This window comes from Pagrus pagrus (assembly GCF_965226575.1).
Source record: "Pagrus pagrus genome assembly, chromosome: 6".
Classification (NCBI taxonomy): Eukaryota; Metazoa; Chordata; class Actinopteri; order Spariformes; family Sparidae; genus Pagrus; species Pagrus pagrus.
The window spans coordinates 5,846,687-5,871,616 of NC_140190.1; the positions used below are offsets into that span (position 1 = coordinate 5,846,687).

General features: G+C 39.8%; 1 protein-coding gene across 7 annotated transcripts in view; it reads left to right on the forward strand.

Annotated features, from left to right (window-relative positions):
• Positions 1-24,930, forward strand: part of LOC311258773 (sushi, nidogen and EGF-like domain-containing protein 1) — a gene marked incomplete at its 5' end in the record, with an annotated part of 69,416 nt that overhangs the window by 30,766 nt on the left and 13,720 nt on the right. For 3 of the 7 annotated variants that reach the window (XM_084355344.1, XM_084355347.1, XM_084355350.1), the window contains 8 exons: positions 14,114-14,235; positions 14,344-14,443; positions 15,204-15,335; positions 16,760-16,825; positions 17,445-17,586; positions 18,740-18,840; positions 21,481-21,564; positions 23,213-23,338. In XM_084355344.1, coding sequence (XP_084211470.1) covers positions 14,114-14,235; positions 14,344-14,443; positions 15,204-15,335; positions 16,760-16,825; positions 17,445-17,586; positions 18,740-18,840; positions 21,481-21,564; positions 23,213-23,338 — 873 coding nt within the window. The remainder of the gene's footprint in view (positions 1-14,113; positions 14,236-14,343; positions 14,444-15,203; positions 15,336-16,759; positions 16,826-17,444; positions 17,587-18,739; positions 18,841-21,480; positions 21,565-23,212; positions 23,339-24,930) is intronic. The other 4 variants (XM_084355346.1, XM_084355345.1, XM_084355348.1 and 1 more) reach the window with 4 other exon arrangements.

Consider the following 24,930-nt stretch of genomic DNA (forward strand, 5'->3'; position numbering starts at 1 on the left):
CACTGAAGTATTACAACTGACTCGTATTGTGTGAGATTAGCCTAACAGCAATTTGACTTTAAGTGCTTCCTGCCTGCCACACAGTAGAGCCTTTAACTTTCAGCCAAAGAGCATGAGATCAAGATGTAAGTCTGTAAGCAGTATGCAAAGTTAACTGTAACACTCAGGAAGGACAACATGTGCTGCACACATTATCACTTTGATCATTTGATGTGCTAATTGTGTGGCGAACCCATGGTAACTTGAAACTGGGTTGAAATAAAGGAAAAGTATGCCTGAACATTTTCAAAACCTCAGGATCATGTCGAAGGATACGTTTCGCAAGGTTTCAAAGGGACAGTTGGACTTAAAGTAATCATGATAATAAGGCTGCAACTAACTATTATTTTTTTATTATCGATCAATCTGCTGAATTTGTGTCAATGAAATGTCAAAAGAGCGGAAGAAACGCTCATCACAATTTCCAGGAGGCCAAAGCGAGGCCTTTAAAATTGCTTCTTATGTTCAACCAACAGTCTAAAAACCCCAAAACTCTTCATTTACTTTCAAACATGACAAAAAAAAGCAGTAAATCTTTAAATGTAAGGAGCAGGAAAAACAGCAAATATTCAATATTTTTGCTTGAAACGTGACTTAAATGATTAAGCGCTAATAAAAAAAAAAAAAAATTAAGCTGCCGATTGACTTATCAATCAAATGACTAGTTGCAGCTCGAAATAACAGAATAATATCACATTTATTGTTATTACAAAGACGTCACACTGTAGGTATATGTCAGATAATCATCTACCATGAAATATACCCTGTGCCATCATAAAAACAATATACAGTTGGGCTGTAATTGATCTGTAAGAGTTGAGATATTAGGTGTCTCTATAGATCAAGATGCAATAATTCACAAAACCTGTACATATCAAGTGTGGATCTTTCACTTAAATCAGTGCAGCTGTTTTGTACGATGTTCCATCATTAAGAAAACGGACACGAAGCGAGAAGCAGATTCACAGCTGTTAGTGAGTTTGACCTCGTCTGCATCAAGAAAGGTCTGCTGGTGTGTCACCAGGAATTCTGGAAAGGAGGAAGTGACTAAACTGTACATTTAAATACAATAAGCAGACCCAGATACTTGTGGTTGAGTTGTCAGTGTTGGGTTTTATGAAGTGAGCTGAGTTTGGTCCAGAGTGTTGATAGTGCTGTTGTGTCTTATGTATGGTACTTTACACAAAAAAACCCCATCAACCTGCAAAATAGATCAAATGTTGCTGTTTCTCCTTCACAGTTTGGCCGTAAATGCACTAATATCCTTTATCCTGATGCCAAGTTTCGAGCCAGTCCATGGATTGGTCCTAATTGTTAATTTAGGGTTTACTGAAGATGTCTGGAGGGTGCAGTTGGGAACTAGTCATTTGCCATGTGAGTGCCACTGTACAAGTCTAATGAACGGGTAGAAGTGCTAGTGTGTAAACTCTTTGTGGAGGGAGGAAGCTGATACTGCAATTGACGAATGTGCAGCTGCTGTAAAGAAATGTATCATCATCTTGTAGTAGCATCAGCATTTTGGCATCCGATGTGATTCAGTAGGTCTCAGCAAAATGAGTTGTCCATTCCCCAAGCAGAAAGCATCAACTGCGTCCAGGTCTGTGTTGACAAACCTCTATATGCTCAGTATATGCAGAGTTATTCAGTGCTGCCAGCCATTAAATAAAAATTATTGTTTCTATGTTTAGGCTCTTTTTGATGTTTAACTCATGAGCATCATGTCGATGCAAATTTAGGGAGTTTTACCAGATCTTCTGATGCTTTAAAATATGTAAACAGTTAAACTAGATGGTTTTGGTCTCTGGCTTGTTTGCCAAGAGAATTTAAGTATTGTGCCGTTTAAAAAAACATTTCCTCCCCTCTATAATCTGCCTGGTGTTACACCGGAGGCTGACTCTGTCCCTTTTGGTTCTTCTTGTTCTACATCAGGCTATAGTTCATCTTGTGTTGCCAAATGAGGGCCTCTCTTGTGGCTTGGTTGAAACCTTGTCTGGTCGTTTAGAGAAATCTTTTAATGTTTGACAACTATGAGCGCCGAGCTAAAAGTATGTGTGGACAGAAACTTCCATGATGCGAGGCAACTGTAGGAAAAACATGTGGTGAAGCTGGCATCACATGGGCACTGGAGATAGGCTGCTGGGGACTGTTCTCACTGTACTTTCACGCAGAGAGCCACAGTTTGTGTTGTATGTTTGTCATGTAGTTTGTCATGTAGTAACAATTGTTAAAACCTAAAGTTAGCTTGAATTAAATACCACTTCCTGTTGACGAAAGAATTATGTAATCTACTAAAATCGTTCTATAAACTCCACAGGGTGCCCTGCGGCTTTTTAATGTTGTAGAGTTTCTGGAGAAACTAGAAAAGGGTCGACCGATAATCAATTTTTGTGGCCAACTTTATTAGAGAGTAAAACAATTCTGATATCAATATATCAGGTGTTATACACACATTTTTTTTTTGCAATGATGACGATATGTAACGGCGGCGAGATATTTTACAGTTTGACTATAAACTTGATCGTCCAAAATGACATCAGTGCACTGACACGGTAATCTTCACTTATCTACACAATTTAATTAGAATTTACTCCAAGCATCTTCTTCTTTATTATAATTTCTAAAAAACCTTAAAATGTTCATAGCAGGAAAATCACATGTTGTAAATAATAAAGTGAAGGATGGCTGAATTCCATTTAGCTGCTTCAGTTTCAGGGTCCTGGTGTTGTTCATGCTGGCTCACTTTAATGGCTTGGGAAACTTTAATGAAATGGAGCCATTGTTAATGTTGTTGTAACACCTGAGCTACAAAGACAAATCAAAATGTCTGCCTTTTGTTGAAATATTGGCGGTCTGAATGATTAATCATGGCCATGTTTAAATGGCGATTTGAGAGTCACAAGAACCAAGATTTCAACACAGAATAAGTGTCTTAACAAGCTGTAAGAGGTGAGATATTTTTTTGTCGGCTGCTACTTTCACACAGGCTAATTTTTCCAGTGTAACCTATTTATGTTCATATCTGCAAAATTACAGTCTTGGCTGATGTCTAGTAGAGATGCTCTCAGTGTGCTGGTGTCTGTACAATCTGCTCATGTCACTGTGAACTGCTAATGAGCTACCTCGTTAGTGTAAATAACTGACAGCTGGTGGATAGTGACACATAGTCATAATCTTCCAGTTAAATTTTGAGCACATCATATCATTGTTTTGAGCTGATCACCTCTAAAACAGTAAATAATGGAAAGAAGTTGAACTTGTAAAATCCTCACTAAGCTCCATCCTGACCCATTTTTAGGGTTTTAAAAATTCATTGGCTCCGCTAGATTCCTATTCATTGCAAATGATAACAATGAAGTAATACAATTGTATTTGCCAGTAAAGCATAGAGACATTATTGTGAGAGGGAAAAAGTGACATCACCAAGTAATGCAGCCTTGCTGTGGTCTCTCTGCCTCTCGAACAGATGGACTGTCCATTCAGGATTTCATGTTGATAACTTTAACAAAATACCTGAGCCTCAGGGGGTTGGTAAGGAACAGGAAAAGTCATGCTTGGATTGAAACAGGGTTTTGCATACACAGCGTGTTTGACTATGGATGAACTGCAGGAAGCATCCCTGATTGTTTTTGCATATGACTAATGGGTAGTGAACTGTCTGTCTCATGAACCTTACTGTCGACAGTCATTCCTACCCTACCCCTACCCCGCACCCAAGTTCTGAATCCTGGGTTTGAATTGTGTTGCTTAACATGACAAGTTACAAATGCCAATTTCAGTCAAAAGCTGGTTCTGAGATCACACTTGATCTTTGTAGATGTAAAACCACCTCATTCTTCCAGGCTTCAGTGTTAACAGTTACAGATTTCTGGAGTGTAATGAAGGGACATACAGGTTAAACATGTATTCATGAGCAGGAAACAAAAGGTCTAATTCAGTCCCTGGGGAGAGACAACAATTGCTTAATCAGTTAGTCTTCAAAGCATCAAAAAATGGCTGACACAGTTGCCATATCCAGATCTCTTATTTTGTCCGACCAACAGTCTAAAACCCAAAGATAAATCAGTTTACAATGATTTTAAAACAGAGAAAGGTGGCAGATTACAGCAGAAGCTGTAACCAGAGAACTTTACTTGTCTATTAAACGACAACCCAAAGTATTTAGCCCTAAGTGCACCAGCAGGTACCATATGTCACTGTTCGCTGCATCACACTGTTCACTAAACACCAGGTGACTCTTATACCCCTTTCACACTGGAGGAAAAAACCCACTTACACCCACTAGCATCTGGCTTTTGTCTTTAATGTGAATGTGTGTTAACACACTACTCTGCAGCAGTCATGGGTGTTTATTGTCTCCACCTCCAATCGGCTGTGATGAAAACGCAACACCTGGGTGCACACGGCACAATGATATGACGTGTGTCAATGTGGGCGGGCTTGTTCATACTTTTATATCCGTCTCTGTTCAAGCAGCACTTCAACATAGTTCAGTCGGTGCTGAGTTTGACAGAGTATCTGAAGTAAAAGATATTTAAAAAGTAAATGTTGTTAGTGTCTTCTGTGCTTGTCTGCCTCTATTGGTACTGCACATGTGCAACTCAACAGAGACCAGAAAGAAGTAAGACTCAGTCTTTCTTTTCTTCTGTTTCTTCTGTTTTCTTTTTCTTTCTATTGTAACTGGATCTGTGAATTGTTGTTTTATATTGAACTTTTAAAAAGGACCCCAGGAAGACTAGCCTGGCGTTTGTGCGTCGGCTAATGGGGATCCTTAATAAACAATACACAATAAACACTCCTAAGCAACGTCTGTTATCAGCTCCAGAAAAAATTACGTGTCTAATTCAGAATATTGATTAAGGCTTTTGAAACCTGGTCTGCTGCTTTCTACTGTTTCCTTTTTTATGTGTGCGAAAAATAAACATGAAAAGGCAAACTCATCTCCTGGCAATGTTAAAAAAGTAAAACGCCTATTTTTAGCAGGCTTACCTGCATTTAAAAAGCTGCATATACATGCTAATTTGGGGTTAAAAGTGGTGTTAGAGACTACATTCATGAGGCCCATGACCCAAGCTATGCCATCGGTTTCATAGGCTTCAATAGGTTTCTTTCTTTCCCTGTTTACTGGCGTTCTGACCATTTTTGTGATAGTTTAGAAGATGAGGGATGAAGTATAAATAAGTTTTCTGTATATTCATTTGCTGTCTCCTATAATAATGACCTTTCAAGCCCAGTTTTCCATGGTAGAATCACAGTCGGCTTGATCCCTAACACATTACTCTGAGGAATGTTTCTTGGTGGAAAGTAAGCACTGTGAGAGTCTGTTTTCTAGCTTGCATGGCATATGTACTGTGTCTCTGTAGTAGATCTGGGCTTTTCCAGTCAAAGCAAAACCAAAGCTACCAGGTCCCCAACCAAAATTAGTATTGTGCAGACAAAATAAGCAGTTCCTCATTAAAATCGTTTTTTTCCAATACTTTGGTCGTGGGAAAGGGAAGCATGTTTGTTCGTTGTGCAGCAACAGTTGTTGATGGATTCTGATCAGACAAACTCCACCTGATATTACAACTACCTCACATTGTTATCTTAAAAAGCAATGACATTTTCCATTTTATTTCATTGTGACTTCCATCAGGGAAGATCCTAGCAATGTGGTCATTTTTTCTAACCACCCAATCAGAGTTTGGTTTAATTTCTTCTCGATGAACTGGCAAAAATGGCTCCTACAAAATGTGAGCAAGTGTGTAAAATCACCGTGAGCCAAGTGCATGTCGGTTAACCAGCCGCTCTCCCCTCCTCCAAAGAGCTGAAAGGCAAGCAGAGGCTTTGAAAAAGAGCCCGTGAACAGTGAGGAGTGATTGGCAGCAGCATTCATTTCCTTCATGCCACTCTCCAAGGATCCTGTGGTTGAATAGCGGAGCCCCTGCTTTCACATCTTTTGTCTAAAAGCTGCTGCGCTTAGACAAAAGATGGGTCGCTGCTTTACAGGAGATTCCCATTTTGTAAAGTGTTGCTCTTGTGTTTAAATTGGAACATCGGCAACGGAAATATATGGTCATGTTTTTTTCTGCTTATTCTATTGAAACTGTTGTCATGCTTGAGTTACATTGAATTAATTTTGCTATTATGTTGCAGAAATGAGGAAATATTTGGAGCAGTAGATGATGGAGTCAGATTTTCTGGAGCTGTTCTAAAATAATATAATTTAGTTACGAAGCACACCTTTCTAACCCTAAAAAAAATACAAAAATATTTGACCTTGCACACACAGCCCAGGCTTTCAAACTGCGGCGATGCTCACAAAGCTGCCCATGTAAAACAGCATCCAAAAATAGATGAATTAGGTGGGTGCGTGAGACCCCCTAAATGACCCGTTAGTCAGCTCAAGATGAAGTAATTCTGCTGCAAACAGCTAATCATTTTTTCAGTAAACCATTTGGTATTTGTTGAGTAAACTGAGGAGCCCCTTCAAGCAATGAATAACCATCAACGAAGTGCCTATAAAGGGAGTGCGGCAGACAGCCTTGCTCAGTTTCCTTACTCTGCCTTCATCCTTGTCTGCCCTTAGGGCACTTCATAGAATAAAAGAGGAAAACTGATGTATGGTTTCTTTGAAGCGAGTCAAAGAAAACCACAGAGATTGTGACTTAATGTGTGTTTTTCTTCTAGCTGGAAGATGCTTTCAGATGTGACTGGAGTGCTGCTGTTGTAGGCCAACTATTAAAGCTTAGTTGGTGACTTTGGTCTGGATGTTTGGTTGTGTTTTTCAGATAACATACTACATAAATCATGATAGTTTTATTCTCCATTGTTACTAGGATTTTCATTTAAAAACTTTGATGCTTTTGTGGCTGGAAGTAAAAGAAACGTGGTGGTTTTCAGTTGGGACATGCAGGAAAGCCTTTCCTTTAGCATGAAAAGGTGCACGGCTGCCAGTGTAAAAGCTGACGCTGTACTGAATGTCTTTGCTTTTCTTTTTAATTCAAAGCTTCTGTTGAAGGTTTCAAAAGAAGCATTGAAATGTTGTCATCGTCATATTTTATGACATCATCACCATAAAAAATAAGCAAATATCAATCTTGCGTTACTCGCACGAGTTTGACTGCAAGATTATTTGTGTTTTTAAAAAAAGCTAGAGTACTGTATATTAGCTGTAAGATAACAGCGAAAACAGCAGGCAGCAAGGTTTTGTGTGTCTGTGTTCAGTTCAGCACTCACCAGACTCCAGTTCATTCAGTTATTTCCTTCCAGTGTCTTTTTTCTTTTATTACCCTCTCTTGTCAGTCAGTTCATGAAGTGACGGACATCCCCCCCCAGTCAGCAGTGAACGAAGGGAGACTAATTATAGTAAAACAGTCAAGTCAGTACCTCTGTGGCTCGATTCTGCTGACAGGTTGAAGTTAAAGGAAATCCATTTGGTAATCCCAGAAATTTAAAACCGACTCTGAGCTCTCCTCTCTCTGATAAACGGCTCTGGATCCGAGCAGTATCTGGTGTGACTCTGGGGGTTTGCTCCTCCAGAAGCTTCGGTCTGGCCCTGGTGCTTCCTTCAGAGCTCCCCAGCTCTCAGCAGCTGTCTGCTGCCATCTTTCCCTCCGCTCTGCCCGTCCTCTCCAACACTAAGCAAAGTCCTTGCGATATGCATTTGAATGTTGACTTTAAAAATCAATGTGATGAATAAAACTTAAAAATGCTTCAAACCATTCGGTACAGCGCTACACACAATTTATGTTTCCATTCAACTGTAGGACATATTTCAGCTGAATTTCATGAAAGGGTTAGAAAATGAAAATTGACGCATCTTTCCACCCACTACTGTGATGTGCCAGTCAAAATGAAAACTGTTGAAAACGAGATGGAAATAAGGCATTTATGTTTGTTTTATGCATTCATTAGAGAAAGGTTACAGTCTCCTCATTGCTCCACGCAGATCTTATGTTTTGGTCTGTTCAGTAACCTAAAGAGTCTGTTTCCATTACACTTAGACATTTCTTGCTATAACAACTCAAGTCACGCACTCGATTTTGCAGACTTTATAACCCAAATAGAGAGTTGAAGCAAAACAACCTCTCCAGTGCCCTACATGTCTCAGAGAGCGGACTGTGAGGTGGGATGACGTGTCAGGTGATTTCCTGCTCAAATTGTTAACCTAATGCCTCGTATTAGAGTGGATATAATTAAATCAAAGGGTGGCTATTTGGGGATTTCAAAAGCCAAAATTGTATTTTCTTGTGGAAAAAAAAGGTCACACTCTTTGTTATGTGCATTTTGAACAAAGTGTAGTGTCACTATTAAAGTGTATTGTCCTTGCTGAATCTAAAAAGTGACGGCATATGCCCTGTATTAGAGAGTTTAACCTGCCATCATTTCAATCGGCACGTAAAGCTCTGCCTATTAATTTAGTTTAAATGTGTCATCAATCATGTTATAATTTTCATGTCATGACATTCCTTTTTTATTATGTCAGCTGACAGACTAAACTACCCATCAAATCCAGTGACTATAGCATTGAGTTACTTCACATGATGTCTTTTTTAATCACAGTCCAAACCCCGGTGTCCTCAGTTTGTAGCCCTCTTGTTTGTCCGATATCTCAGATCTTGAGATCCGTCGTACATTATCCTCCCCTTCTCCTGCCTCATTCATGCCTGTGGATTTGTTTGGAGTTTCCAGTTGATAGAGTTTCACGCAGGCCCTCATTTTCTCCTTCCTTGGTTAATGTGGCCAGTATCTTCCCAGTGAGAGGCTGGAGGGAGTGTTTATCTCCTGAGCACTCAGGGATGAAGGCTTTGGGAGGTATAGTGTCGACTGTGTGCACAAGAGGGTCTTTGTTGTATCTGTCCTGGACCTTACCACCTGGCCACTGCCACCTTTTGTTCTCCTCTTTCAAAGTCTGCAACGTGATCCACTGCTTGCAGGAGAACACTGCATGTCTACTTAAAGCTTTGTAGACCAAAATGTCAAGACAAACTTTGATTTATTAGTCCACGACTTATATTCCTGTGTTGACATCTGTATATTAAAAGAATGGTCTATTTTAGTACATTTATAAGAATTTATATGTGATGTTATCTAAAAGTATCCATGTCAGTTTCTATGTCTCAATCGGTAAAAGAAAGGTGCGAGGGAGAAGTGAGGGGGTAATCCTCCCACAGTGAAAGAAGTGTTGATGAGCCCTTGAGCAAGGTACTTAAATCCTACTCCAGTGGAGCTGCTCAGTGGTCAACAACAGAGGATTGAATGTGGGAAGGTCAGAGGTATAATGTGTTGGTACTCTAGGAATGTCAGCAAGGTGTTTCATGGAAAAGAACATGTGGTTTGTTTTGTGTTGAATCCCAATGAAACCAATGAAGTTGAGCATCTGACAATCTTTCATTATTTTCCAACAGATGTACTGCATGGCATTTAATTGGCAGTGTCCGAATGTTTCGCTAACAGAAGCCTTTCTCTCTCGTTTGGCTTGATTCATCCGACTCGGCTGCCTTTTAAAAATGCTAAGATTCCTGTTAAGAATATAGAAAGGGGAAAAGTTGTTAGTGAAGTGACCACAAATGGGCGATTACAGCATCGAGTCTTCTTGGGTGTGACACGACAAGCTTTGCCCACCTGGATTTGGGGATTTTCTGCCATTCTTCTCTGCAGATCCTCATGAGCTCTGTAAGGTTGGGTTAGGACCATCAGTAGACAGCCACTTTCAGGTCTCTCCAGAGATGTTCGATTGGGTTCAAGTCAGGGCTCTGGCTGGGACACTCAAGGACATTCACAGAGTTGTCCCTAAGCCACTCCTGACTTGTCTTGGCTGTGTTCTTCGGATCATTGTCCTGTTGGAGGGTATACCTTCGACCGAGAACTGAGGCAAAACGGTTCAATCTTGGTTTCATCAGACCGGAGAATCTTGTTTCTCACAGTCTAATTGGCCTTTAGGTGCTTTTTTTTTTACAAACACCAAGCATGCTTTCATGTGTCTTTCCCTTTAGGAGAGGTTTTCTGTCTGGCCACTCTCCCATAAAGCCCTGATTGGTGGAGTGTTGCAGTGATGGTGTCATGCCTAATCAATTGAATTTACCACAGGGGGACTTTTGTCATAGCAAAACGGTCTGAATACTTTGATATTTCCGTTTTTCCTTTTGAATAAATTTGCAAAAATCTCTAAATGTTTCCGCTTTGTCATTATGGTGCATTGAGTGTAGCTTGATGAGGGGGGAAAAATAGTTTAAAGTATGTTAGCATAAGGCTGCAACAGAATAAAATGTGGAAAAAGTGAAGCGGTCTCAATACTTTCTGAATGCACTGTATATGATATATATTGTTATTGTGATAGGAGACTATACCTGTAAATTGTCTTTGGTTTTTGATATAGTTATATTTTGATATGACATAAGTGTTGTTTTTACCTGGTTTTAAAGGCTGCATTACAGTAAAGTGATGTCATTTTCTGAACTTACCAGGCTGTACTACTTGCTTTGATACTTTCCTTTACCCACATAGTCATTATATCAACATTACTGATGATTACTGATCAAAGTATTAGTCTAGTACTTTGTGAAAATACCAATAGTAATAGTACTGAAGTAGGGCCTGTTACGTCAAAAGAAATTGTGATATTTGATTTTGTCACCCAAGATTGTGATTGGCTGTGGATGTGAGACCCACCTACTACCTACAGATAAGGGTGGGCTTTCCCTGCCATGCATTGGGGATTATTACATTGCTGCCTAGCAAGGACTGCTGATATGACAGTGAAGAAGCAAAGAAGAGTAGTGGAATGGTTGGCATGCAATGCAGACTTTAATACTTCCTGTCTTGATATGCATTTTAGGCACTAGGCATATAAAGTGTAACCACTTTCTGCACTACGACTAGTGATCATGGTGTCTTAGAGTCTTTTAAACACCTATACATAAAGCCTTGAAAAGTGATTTCTTCGGATATCTTCTGGTCAGAGACTACTTTATTAAGTTGGTCAGTATATCCATTGATGCATATACAATTAAAGCTCTAGCATCAACAAAGTAGTATCCTCCTGAATATAAAATAGTATACAAACCACCAAAAACCAAGCTGCTGTCTACGTCAAACAGAAAGTTAGGAAAGAATCATGCCTTTAAATATGTGAAGATGATTGTATGTCAGAACATCTATTGAGACAGGCCTGTGCATGAAAAGCATCAACAGTAAACTTGTTTTATTAAGTTTTATCAAAGCGTACTGTAGTTGCACATGCTTGTATGTGCTTCTTGATAGAAGGGCTTATTTACACCAATTCATGAAAAGGTGTTTTCACTACGACAGAATATACTGTAACATGTGAGGTATCAATATGACTTGTAAAACGATTTCTAGGTTAGTTCACCAACAACATTTGGTGTCGTTAATTTCATGCAGTATGGTAAACAGCTTTCAGTGTATAAAAAATAAAGGACTCGTTACTGTAAGGGTTAATTCAGATTCTGATGCTCGTGATTTTCCGATGCTCAAGTGTGCTGGAGTTGAGTGTTTTCAGATCAGTGCAGGTGACACAGTTTGTTCTGCCCTTGCTATTGTTAATCTCTCGACACCAGCAGAGACAAATGGAAATGTCCAGCAGGAAATAATCCCTCAAAACATAACATGCTGCCAAGTTATCCTGCTGGAATTCAAAACGATGTTGTTATTTTCCATTAGTGTGTAAGAAGACTGGAGCATGAGAGATGTTTGCATCTGTAGTGGCAAACACCACGATGATGTAGTGAGGCACTTTGTATGTTGTGCCCAAACACTAACTAACAAGAATCTTGTTTACAGGCACACCTTCTAGTAATGCTGTTTTCAGATTCCAGAGAGCAGAGAGTGTGAGTCAGTGATGAAGCTGCAGTGCATGGTTCAACGTCCTTAACCTCGGGAACCACTTATTCTCTGTCTGTGTACACTGACGGGCTCCCGTTGCCATTCCTTCACATTCCTGTTTTGAAGTTGCTGAAGTTAGGGTGGATGGCTATGGTGTTATGGGAGGGACAAACTTGAGCTCACACTGGTCCTTGTTTGGCCTTTTTGTCTGGTTGAATAGTTTAATTGGTATCAAAGCAGTGTGGACACATGTTGAGGTGAGCATGAGAAGGGCAGTTATGACATGACTAAACTGTGTGGCTGTGTGGTTACTGCCTACATTTTATAATACACACAGGAGAGACTGCATAGAAGAGTTGAGCAGTATGAACAACATTTCAGCCTGGATCACTATTGAGTACATTTATTGCAGCATTTTCTTATTCATATATTTACTGAGCCCTATAGTGTTCTCAGCTCATTGTTTTGGTTTTACTGTCCACACTTGTACTGTTAGGGTTCCCTCTCTGTACTCTTACCGCATTGTTTTCAGATGCAGAAGGCAGCTGGATTCAGTCTGTCTTGTGAACATCACGTGTAATTTAGCAGCCAGTTAGCCTAATATTTCCCTCAGGAGAGTGAATACACAACATTACATTCACCAAGTGGCCATCTACGTTACATGGAATGAATGACGAGGTGACTATTTGTCTGTAAATTAGCCAAAAAATCATATTCATGCCAATAAACGCACTAATGACTAGCAAAGCAAAAAAAAGTTTAGTTAATGCCAAAGGGAAAAAAATAAATAAATAAAATGATTCCTTTAATTGGCTTATCTTTGAATATAGTGCTGCTCAATTTAATTTAAGTATTGTCAAAATTGTGGTATGGCCAAGTGCAATTTTCAAATAGTAAAAGTTGCCCTTTTTTGATAATGATAAATAACAGCATTATAATAAGGTACTGTAGTATTGCAGATCTGTCCTGATCTATAAATCTGATATAAGCAAACCTGTTTGTTACATCAACAGTCTTCATATTTTTTTTAATGGAAAGTGAAAATTCTGATGCATAAATTATCACTCCCACTAATTGTCACAAATGTATGTAAAAACGACTACACTATGATTTTTATAACATATCGTGCAGCCCTGGAGTGTTGTACACTGGAAATACTACACAATAATATTGCAACTAAGACAAAATAAAACTTGATTTAAGGGTCTACTTTCTAAATTTCTCTGGGGAGTTAAATTAAACTCTCTAAACTGAGTTTGACTGTCATGTTAAGAATGAACTTTTATTTTTTAGTCATTATAAACATATGAATATAATTCTTGACCTTTACATTTAATTTAACATGTATTGAACAAAATTTAACCATACCCATCTGTTTTAGTGAAAAATTAAAAGTAGTAGTTTCTTAATTCAAGGAAAGCAAAGCCATCAGCGTAACACTCTCTCTGGCTTGGTTAGATGCTTCTTTATGTAACACCCATCCCCTCTCTGACTTGGTAAATACTTGAGAATGTTTTTAATTGAGCCAATGTGAGAAAGGTCTATGAGCCAGAGCTCTGAGAGACAGCCTGAGGCTATTGGGGGAGCCTGGGCACATTCTTCCCCTCTCTTTCAACTAGATACTCAGAGACTGATAGACAGACCCCACTCTGCCAGACAGACGCTTTCAAGGACTGATAGCACTGCCCCAGGCCAGGGTTGGGGATTTCACCAGCACACATTATGACTTTTTAATGCTGTAAAAACAACTGTTTAGCTTTGACTCTGTTAAAGAGAGTAAGAAGTAAACACTGCATACAGTACCAGCCCATCTAGCTAGCATTATGGCATTTCCTGAACTATGCATTCACTAAAGACTGAATGCTTTTGACTGTGGTTTTTGTATGCAAGTTCACATTTTTCTATCTAAGGCATTCCAGTCCCCTCCTCTTAACCCTTCCCCTGCCCACTTTGGTGTCCCGGTTAGAAAATTGCGGTCATATTTTGGATGTTGTCTCACTTGAAAGTTTTGAAGTTTTTCACCCGGGCACTAAGAGGTCTCAAGTGCTAACAGATGTGGTTAGTCTATCTCTCTTATTGGGGGAAACCCTTCTAATCCAAGCTGGCAGTTTGAGTGGATATTTTACCAGTTTCCTCAGGTTTTCCTGTCTGCTATGTCCAATTTAGGAGTTTCTCTTCTTTGTGATGTTCAATAAATTGATCTCAACATTTTCTCATATGGTACATTTTTCTATCCTCTGTCCTCACACAGGCCTGGATGCAGAGCTGTACTATGTGCGAGACAATGTGGTGAACCATTACGCTCTCTCCTTCACCCTGCCTGTGCCCAGTGAGACCAACAGCCTCCACTTCACATGGCATTCTAAGACAAAGGTAAGTCGCAGCATTGGAAATTATTGATTAATCACTTAATAAGAATTTGCCTTGCAGACATGTACAAGAAAGCAGATATTGATGTGTTCATGTGTCGTTTGTTTATAGGTTGAATACCGGCTTGGTTTCCACATGGAGAACCCTGTTGTCATGAACCAACCACGGAGCAATATCTCCAGTCAGGGGGAGGTGCCCTACGTTCCCTCTGGTATGTCAGATAGCTGCCCTTTTTGAAGATGGAAAGATTGATACTACTATCATATCTGTCTGTTAATATGAAGCTAGAGCCAGCAGGGAGTTAGCTTAGCTTTGCATAAAGACTGGAAACAAAGTAATGGACCGTCCACGCCAAGAACGATAACAATAACAATATCCAGAAATAGATTATTTTAAACATCTTTTAAACGACCACTTTTATGTAAGCTAATTAATGATGTTTAGATGGTCTACTCTCGTAACTCAGTCTTGGATATTTATACAACTTATTAAATGCTTATATATATATATATATAGTATATTAGGCTGCAAATTACACATGCAAAACATAATTTTGCCGTAGACATACTGCCAAATGGTCTTTGGCATTGATGTCCTTTATAACGATCTCTAATTAGGACATTATATATCTTTTTTTCAAATCCATACAAAAACACACATATGAAAAAGAGACATTACAGTGTGAGGGGGGTTATGTGCCCGACTATTTCTTGGCCAGAAACGGCAATTTCCTGCTGGTTGCCTGATGCTTAGAGCCAAGAAATCGTCCGGCATTTAACCTCCAGTAAAACGGTGCATTGCACGGGAATTAGTTTCTAAATTTCTCATTTCTTGGCAATACCGTAACGTCATTGTGAAATCATACATCACACATATGAAGATTTGAACTTGAAAAGTGTGTGTGTGTGTGTGTGTGTGTGTGTGTGTGTGTGTGTGTGTGTGTGTGTGTGTGTGTGTGTGTGTCTCTACAGTGTTTAGAGTGGACCTCCTCTGTTCCGGCAATGTAGATGGAGAGGCTGTTTTAACAGTGCAGCTCAATCTGACCATCCATGCCAACAACTACACAGTGCTCAACTTCAAGAGGAGGAAAATGTGCTATAAAAGTAAGTATTTTAATATTTGCTGATTTATATGGTAAGAAGTACACATCAAGGGAGACGTCCAGCCTTACTGAATAGTTCTTTTTTCAGTCAGTATTATTATTTATCCACCCGTGGAGCTTTTTCATAACGGACATCTTTACTTGTCGCAGCAGGGGAAGCACAGGTGAAATTAATAACAGTAACGATGGCTGTGCCCGCTGGCTCACTGGGACATTTCAGTGGAACAGAGCCATCGTTAATGTTATTAAGAACACCTGTGCTTCTCCTGCTATGACATGTAAAGATGTCTGCTGTGAGACTGGCCGACTGGTTTGACCTCTTAGAAACTGCAGCACATACTGTTATGACACTTAAATAAAAAAATGTTTTTCTTCCCAAAGTATATTCTATGCAGAACGTAGAGGTTGTGGAGAATTTGATTTGCTTAAATTTGTCACCCGTATTCGTCAGATACTCTGGGAGATCTACAGGTTTTTGTATTTTGAGTTTTCAGCTCTGTGCTATTTTCAAACTGCCTGAAGATAATTATATGTGGCCGGGAGGCTTCTCGTCATACGTCTCATGGAAACAAATTTATCCCCATCTTATTTTGAGTCAAATTAGCAGCCATAAGAGAGTCTTTGTACGCCTGAGTGGTACTGAGAACTTAGGCTAAGCAATCCCGCCTGTCAACTCTATTCCCTTATTTTACCTGTAGTGTTGTAGTAGAGGATCCTAGAAGCCCTTTTAGGAACTTGGCAGCTCAACTTAAAAAAACCTATTTCAGGTTTTTGTGTCGGGGCCTTGAACAAAGAGTCCTTTCTGTCAACGAGAAGCTGTTGATTTGCAAAACACAGGCCTCACTTTTGCTTTTTATCTTACACTTTATTTACTGCTGGTCGATATTAGGACTAAGGTCTCATAGAACTCTGGATACGTAGTTTGTCTGATGTTATTGACTATGAAATCAGTTATTTAATTGATCATTCATCTGTTCTATTCTATGTTGTTCTCCCCATGAGAGGGAGGGGGCTTTTATTTGCTGTTACTAAAGAAGCACAAACGATTCTCCTCACTTCTTTGAAGAAAGGCTATCTGCCTTTCTGGTGGTTTAAATTCCTTTAAGTCATCTGCACATTTTCTTTCAACATTGAGCTTCAAAAAAAGACACACATCTTTAGATTACATAGAACATTTTGACCTCATCCTACAACCACATGGTATGGTGTTGTTGCCATGATGCTGGCAAAAATGACATCTCATACTGAGTTGTTGCTTTTTAATGTGGCAACGTCTCTGATTTGCTATATTTTGAGTACATGAGATGTGGTGGAAATGCATAATTTCTTGGGTCTGTTTGATCAAAACTTACATTAAATGCACAAGCTGTTTTTTTCCTTCACATACTACACTGACATGATTCTCTGTCCTTCTCACTCTGTCAGCAGGAATAGATTCTAACCCGGAGATTCCCATTCCCATCAACAATAACACTCTTCCACGGCCGGGCCGTAAGTAATCTTGCCTCCACACACTGCTCCACTTGCTCCTCCTTGTATTATCTATCATTAGGTGGCATCAGCCTGATAAGACAGAGGCTGGATTAGTACTAAGAAGTCTGGATAGCAGTCCACATAAGTCAAACTTTCCATAAGCAAGGCGTATGATTTCAGAGCCCAAAGAGAAACATTCATTCTCCTGTTGAAGTGCACTCTGTCAGCCCCCACCCCTTGGTTTGGTAGTCCTCTTCAGTGGGATTTATTCAGACTCTTTGTGAGCCCACAGCCTCAGTAACAAAGTACCATTAGTGGGTTGTCTCCTTCTGCTTGGGTAGGCCCGAGGAACCTGGGGCCCTCAGAGGCTTTTAGAGAGGTGATGAGAAAAGCTCTCAGACACTGGATCCTGGGTATTCCAGGCCTCCATTAACCCAAAGTGGAGCCCTCGGTGCACTTAGAGCTTCCCCCTCTCTCACTCGGGTCTTTATGTCATTGCCTTACCTCATATTTTTGCTCAGATTCTTTCATAATAGCTAACGCTGAAGCTTCCTGTAATGAGCATGCTATTTTCTGTGCGAAGATGTCCCATTTTTCTGAGGTTCTCCCTTTCTGTGTCTGTGTGGCTTGTTTGCAGCAGACGATGTGACCACCCCCACCACCTCCACCCAGGTGTTCTATATAAGCGTGAGCGTGTGCTGCATTGTTATCTTCCTTGTGGCCATCATCCTGGCCATCCTGCACCTGCACAGCATGAAGAGAGTGGAGATGGAGGACAGGTTTGTTTGCTTGTTTTTTAGTTTGTCCACACAAACTACAGTCATTGTCATATGTCAGCTTAGCAAGGTCCACTTGTTGAAACTAATGAAAACCAGGACACAGTTCAGCAGATTTACAGCCTTCTACAGTATGTGTCACCTGTGAAAATTATGTTTTCTGAACGCTCCGACTCAAAGACCAACAAAAATAGGTCATCTCCACAGAGAGGATTATATCAAGTTGAAACCTGCACTTTAGCTTTCCTGTGGTTCAGTTCCTGTAATCTCCTCTCCAGATGTCTGTAGGCAGCCACGCAGGTTATCAGATATCAATGTCAAAGGAAGCCTGCACATCCTCTCCTTGATGTTGATCTGAAGAAGTTAGGCATCGGGACAGTGATGCATTTCAATTGTACAAAGATTGTTTTGACCCTTGTTCTCATATAATCACTTCGGTGTCTGATTAGCATAGATCAAGGTACCTTTTAGCAAAACGAATTACAAAGCGTACATACGTATTTTATACTAGTAAACTGATTTATCCTTTGGTTTTGGACTGTTTGAAAGACAAAAAGGCATCTGTAGACGTAACCTTGGGCTCTGAAAAATTGTTAACATTTTCTTACCAGTTCCTAACATTTAATGGAATAAACAATTCAATGATAAATAGATAAAAATAAAAAAAATAATTGTCTGTTAAATCAACATTGAAATAACCGTTCGTTGTTTTTCTGTACCTAAGTTAAGAGTTGTGTTTGAGAGCAGTAGCTGGTTGAACCGGCTGTTTGTAAAATCAATGTGTATGTAAGTGGAGATTCACACATTAATAAATTAAAACTTGTTTCATCGGACACACTAGTAGAGATCAAGCCTTTGAAAAGCTGTTAGGAAGTTATGATGCAGCTCATGATATTACAGCGGCTTGTTTACATAATTGACTGCTTTTAGTTGGACGGTGCTACAGATGTTTCCAAGCGACATATTTACACACAACCAAGCTCTTCCCTAGCCCAGATATTCAGTTCTAATGGTGCGACCTGATTCAGTAAATCATTAGTTTGAAACTATCTTATTTATTAGGAAGTTAGGAAGGACTTTACATGTGATGAACTTGGTAATGGATTTACCAACTGCTGCCCTGGATAACTCTGTTTTTCCTCTCTGTGTCTTTCAGTGTGAGTGACAGCGGGAGCTCGCAGGGCCTGTCTCAGCCGTCCACTCAGACCACACAGTACCTGAGGGCTGACACTCCAAACAACGCAGCCCCTGTCACAAGTAAGAGATTTTACTTACCCAAAGGCAATCAGTAACAAGCTGCAACCTCAGTTCAGGTTTTATTTTAAAAAGATCTGAAAAGTTTTTGCACTCACAAGATGGAACCTAGAAGTGCTCAAGTACATTCAGCCTGACTCAGTCCGCCATAGTTGTTTTCTTCTTCCCTCACACTGGCATCTGAGAGTGTGCATGCTTTTCCAAATGCAATAATCGACTGTGAATGACCTAATTAACTTAACCAGTATCATAAGATTGTAATGAAGAACAGAGTTCCTGCAGTGATGTTCCCCTTTCTTTTTGTCCCTTGTGACCTATTACTGTCTGAGCAACGTGTAAATGTGCTGCTCACTGTGTGCTTTCTGTCAAGCCAACTGTTGAGCAGTTATAGAAGTACAAGCAGGCTTTTATATAAGACCTGGCAGAAACTGTTCTGCTCTAAATTGATGTAAATTTAGAACATGATGGGAAACAGCACTAAAACTTTACCACCTCATGTGTATACGTCTAAACAATATACTTACCCACCTCAAAGCTGTTTTAGGACTTACTAGCTTTTAATATTTAAGCTTTTCGCAGAATGACGGTGGATTAAACAGTCAGTGAATCTCAGCTCCAGGAGAGTTATTTGTTAGTTGTTATTGTTGTTGTTAAGGTAGCAGTATAATTACTCATCCAGCCCTTGTTCTCTTGGCTGGCTTCCTTTTGTAATTATGGTTAAGTCTGTACTGTATTAGAGGAAATAATTTGGCCTGACAACATAAACATTACACTGAGCAATTTCTGCTAATCATTTGGAGTTATCCTTTTAATTAAGTGTAAGTAATGGGGGCCATGAAGTTGGATTCAGGGTTGCCATGATAAAAGCAGCAACATAGTTACCACAGCAGCCTGAGATTTAAATGAGATACGACTTTTGGACAAACATGTCTTCGGTAGTTGAAAGGCATTTTTCTTTGTCTCATCTAATAGCTCCTCAAATCTTTTCATTAGTCTGACTCACTGGATGAAGGCTGGTGGTATAAGCCTGCCATTGGTCGATTATTTCAGTCGGCACTCTCTTCCCTTCTGCAATTTGTGTGTTTCCAAATCCCTGTCGCTACAGGCAACAGTACTTTGGTCTGTGTGACTACCTCTTCATATACCTGACCATAATGCACATCTGTAGCTATCTGTATCCTGGCTGGAGCTTCATATTTGAAGGAAACATGTTGTGAAATATGTATTTTCACTTTCTTGCTGAGAGTAACTTAAGAAGTAGGCTGCACAATGTATCATTTCAGCATCGTTATCGCAATGTGCGCATGTGCAATACTCAAGTGTCTTGGCCATTTTATACTATGCATTGCGAAGGCATTTCCAGTATGTGTCTAGGCTAAAAACAAGGCTTACCTAGTTTGTTGCAGGATATATTTTGGGCAGTGTCATGGCTTGAAAACAGTCATCCATCCGTAGAAAGGTATGGTCTCATCTTGAAGTGAACAGTGCAGATGGCAAATTAACAAAGTTAGTGAGGTTGCCTGACAACTGCTGCTTAAGTGAAAAAGTTATTATGAGCCAACCTCTTACATCAACACCACTAAAATGCATTCACAAACAAAAAGATTAATGACGTGCAAATGTAAATGATGGTAAGAGATGTGTTTACATCATTGATGCTTGGTGCTCAAGCGCAGTCAGAGATGATGGACAGTGTTTCAGTGTCAAACTTTCACAGTGAGGATGAAAACTATATTATCATCACTATGTTAGTGTTGATATTCTCAATCCCCGCAACGCAAATTTAAAAAAATGCACTACAGAATGATTTCCTGTTTGTATACGTACATGTTTATGTATACTGTTTATGTATATACCTAAAAAAAATGTATATATGTTCTTTGCTTGTGTAAGATGAAGGAACTAAAAACTTTCATTTTGTTATGCAACCCTGTGTTGTATAATGACAGATGAATTACGCTGTTACCTTGTTGTTGTTACCCTGCAAGGCACTTTCCTGCCTGTAGAAATGCATTATAGCTTTGCAACTTATGACATTGCAACTTTCAAAATGGAGATCCATCTTGGTAGGATTGTCACAAGATCTTACCTATTTGTTTCAAAGTGTTGATGTCATCATGCAAAGTAATTCACAAGCCTTACTAGACAGTCATTCATCAGTTGGGTAAACAGGCAGCTGTTCATCCTACATAAAGGATGATGGATCAGTGGAGAGGATCACACATTAAGTGTTAACACCTCGTGAGATACTGATGACATTAATCTTGGTCTCATTGGAACATTGATATCGGTGGTTTGTTTTGGAAACCACTGGAGAAGCACACCAGCTGTTTTTCTGCCTCATTGATTGTCAGTGTATGATTCTCCATTGCCCTCTTGTGGATGCAGCCCACATCTCACCCCCTGTGCATTTTGTGTGACCCACTTGCCTTTTCCTTATGTCTTACGCTTTTGCTAAATGTGATAATTTGCTCCACCATCCAACCATTTTATTTCCACCCACCTTCTAATGGGCTAGTTTACCCAATTTGCAAATTCCATGTTGTAATTTGAGTGAGCTATCCATTAAATCACCTCCTTCTCGCTGTCTCCCTGTCTCCCTGTCACCCCCCCCACTCCCTCCCCCTGTCCTCCTGTCATCAGACAATCACCCTGGTTCTGCACCCATACTCCAGCTTGCTGCCTCCTCCTTCCAAAACCCCGGTGCTCCCCCTCATGAAACCAAAAGTAAGTTCTACTGAAGCTCCAGAGACCACTCACAACTATAATACTGTTTTGTGGTCAACACTTTAACCATGTTTCTGTCCGCACACTTTTTTGGGTGTTCGCCTAAATATCCCCACGCTCTGCTTCTAGTTAAAGCATTAGGATGAGACTTCATCCTTTAAAATAAATTGGAGGGTGCCCTTCCTCTTACTGGCTGGATCAAGCCTCAGATCACTGGTCCATGCATCTCACCAGCTTTATACTAATATTTTCTGTCACCTTTGTTTGGCATCTTGTTGTGCTGTGTGTTGTAGGCTACAGATACCTATTTAGGTTTTTCACCCACTGAAAATTTGACCTACTGAAAATTGTCAATAATTTTTATAAATGAATCAAAATTTAATTTATTTTTTTTTTAAGTCATTTTCATAGATCAGGATTGTCAAATTTAAACACATCTGAATTTTGTTGAAACAGCTCTAGCAACACCTCAAAAGCAATACTAGTGACGTCGGCCCCCCATGTTTTGAATCATTGGCTGTTGCTATCAAGTCTTTTGACTCGTTTAATAATTGCAGAAAAAGTATCTTGGAAAGGTTTGTCATCAACACAGTACACTGTATAACCAGATGTAACAGTAATACAAAAATAAAAATAATTGTGCTACATACTGTACTGTCCCCTAGTTAGCAATTGTACAGTTGCTCCTGACAATACCAGTTTCACCAGCATTTTAAAAAAATGTATGTTTAAACTTTTGTCTTCTGCAGTGTAAAATATAGATAAAATAAATGTCACTCTTAGTTTGACCTCTAGGAGGCAGCATTGACCTGTACTGTGGTACCTCTGACTACAGCATATACAGTTCACATGCTGCAGCAGAGATTTAAACCTTTCATCCTAGCACCTTATAAAAGATGTAGCTATGTCAGCATGTTTGAACTCGGATGGGATTCAAGATTAAAGCCTTATCTTAACCCCTCTGCTTTGTTCTCCTATATTGAGTATATCTAAGTATCAGATGTAGCTCACAAGAATAAAAAGAGGCTGTTGTCTGTTGGAGGCAGATTGACTATCCTTGCCTCCAACTTTATCAGGAGGTTGTTATCTGCAGCCGGTCTAAGCAGCTGCCCACAGTTCCTCCTGAGCAGCAGTGAGCTGCAGAGAATGGAGGTTGGAATACGTTATCTCTCATCACTGACATGTTGTGCATACATGCAGTGTGTTGATATAAGGGGGTTGTGCGTTCACTGTCTGCAGACACTGTGAGGAACTTTCTGTGTTTTTCTATCTAAAACTCAGTCCTACCACAGTGAGCCAGCAGTTAATGACAGTGAGTACACAGGGAGGTTATGTAATAGAAGTGCTGTAATACAGGACTTTGCATGAAGTTGCTTTGATGCAACATGTGCAAAGTAATGTACACGTCTTGCTGACTTTGTTTCTTGTAATTGCTGGAATTCTTTGAATTCAATGTGTTTGAATGTGTTTTCGAAGAAACCTCTCTGAATAAGAATTTTGCCCCTGTCAAGAGTGATGTATGTCCCCCTCGGGTTGTTTTCAGGTGTTAATCAAGGTTAAAAGACTTGTCAATCTCCTTGAAAGTGTTCTGTTTACATTTGGATCATGTGCTCCATTAATGTGAGTCTTTGTTTTTCCGTCCTCACAGGTTACCCGTCTCTGCGCATAGAGAAGAATGACCTGAGGAGTGTTACTCTAATGGAGGCCAAAGCTAAAGTGAAAGACATTGCCATTTCAAGGGAGAGAGTCACACTGCGGGATGTCTTGCATGAAGGTACTTGTCTGTCTTGCTCCGTCTGTCCTCCTTCTTTTTTCTCTGTGTCTCTTAAACACCAAATTAACTTAAACACCAAATCAGCATTCTACAGAAAGGTCTGAACATTATCTCCAGAATTACACTGAAAAGTGGAACTAAAATGAGTGTCTACTCTTCGCTCTCCAAAACGGTGCTGATTACGGTGGTTATTATTTCTTTCCCTAGCTCTGCTCATGAGTCCCGCTGTGCATTTGAGATTGGAGTAGCAGTACTAGTTGGCGCAGTAGAGTCAGAGGAGTGTACAGTGGTTTTCCCCTCATTCAAAAACCACAAATCATTAAGAAAGACTTCCTCAAAAATGCCAACACTGAAGAGATGCACTCAAATGAACAGAGCAATAAAACACTTATCTGCTGATAGCAATCATATCAAAACTGATGAAGATGAAAGAGGTCAATAAATTACGATTTGGCAAGAATGTGTATTTATATATAAACACATATCTGATTATTTATGTATTGAAAGAACAGTGGAACTGAAACTTCCTGCCAGCGGGCCACAATGACTCATGATCATTTTGTTCATTCTTTGCAGAGATGATGAAAGTCATAGTATTTATTTTTGCAGCCATACATATGTGAAAGTCTTAAGTAGCTTCCAACCATATGATAAGAGATGAAACTCCCCAGTAAGCTCCTAACTCTTGTTTCACACACGAGGAACATGGGTGCAGCACTTGTGGTTAGTTAACTATTAAACATTTCTGAAATGTCAATATTGCTTCAGATAAGGGGTCATGACCTACATAGTTTATTCCCTGTTATCTTCAACACTTCCAGGAGTTTGGTTGATTATGGGCCTCAATTGTAACTGGATAGTGTTTAATAATGGAAGCATCCAGGTGTACATGGGCTCAAATACATTCAAAACACTTTGTAATCCAGTTGCCCGAACCACCTCAACTGGAGGTCAGGGATATGTCTGGCCACTGGTCGGACTTAAACCCCGGGTCACTTCTTTCTGATGAGTTGCACATGTGCAGTATCGATCTGGCAGCTGACTAGGCTCAGACATGGAAGCCACTAACAAAAGTTACTTTTTAAATATCTTTTACTTCAATCTCTCTTTCAAAGTCAGCGCAGACTTAACGATGTTCATGTGCTGCTTGACAGAAATTAATAGACTTTTTTTTTTTTTTTTTTACGAGCCAGCAGCTTTAACCTCAACACACGTCATTGCATCTCACCTGAAAAGGAGAGAAAATGCTTGCGTTCACCGGGGTGTTGTGCTCACATCACAGCCGAGCCGAGCCGGAGGCGATAAATACCCGTGATTACTGCAGGGTCAATTGTCAATTGCACACAAAAGCCAGATGTTTGCAGGTGATAGTGGGGTTTTTTTGGCCAGTGTGAAAGGGGTATATCTGTTAAGAGACACAAGAGATTAAGATTTAGACTGCTACAAGCTATTGCCACTAGTACCACTTTGGAAACAAAGTGCAAATGCTGTTGCATAATGTTGGTAAGAAAAGACAGTCTCCGTACATGATGTCCAGTGGAAATAATTATCTCTAAGCACATTTTGAGTTATATAACGGCAAACGGCAACGA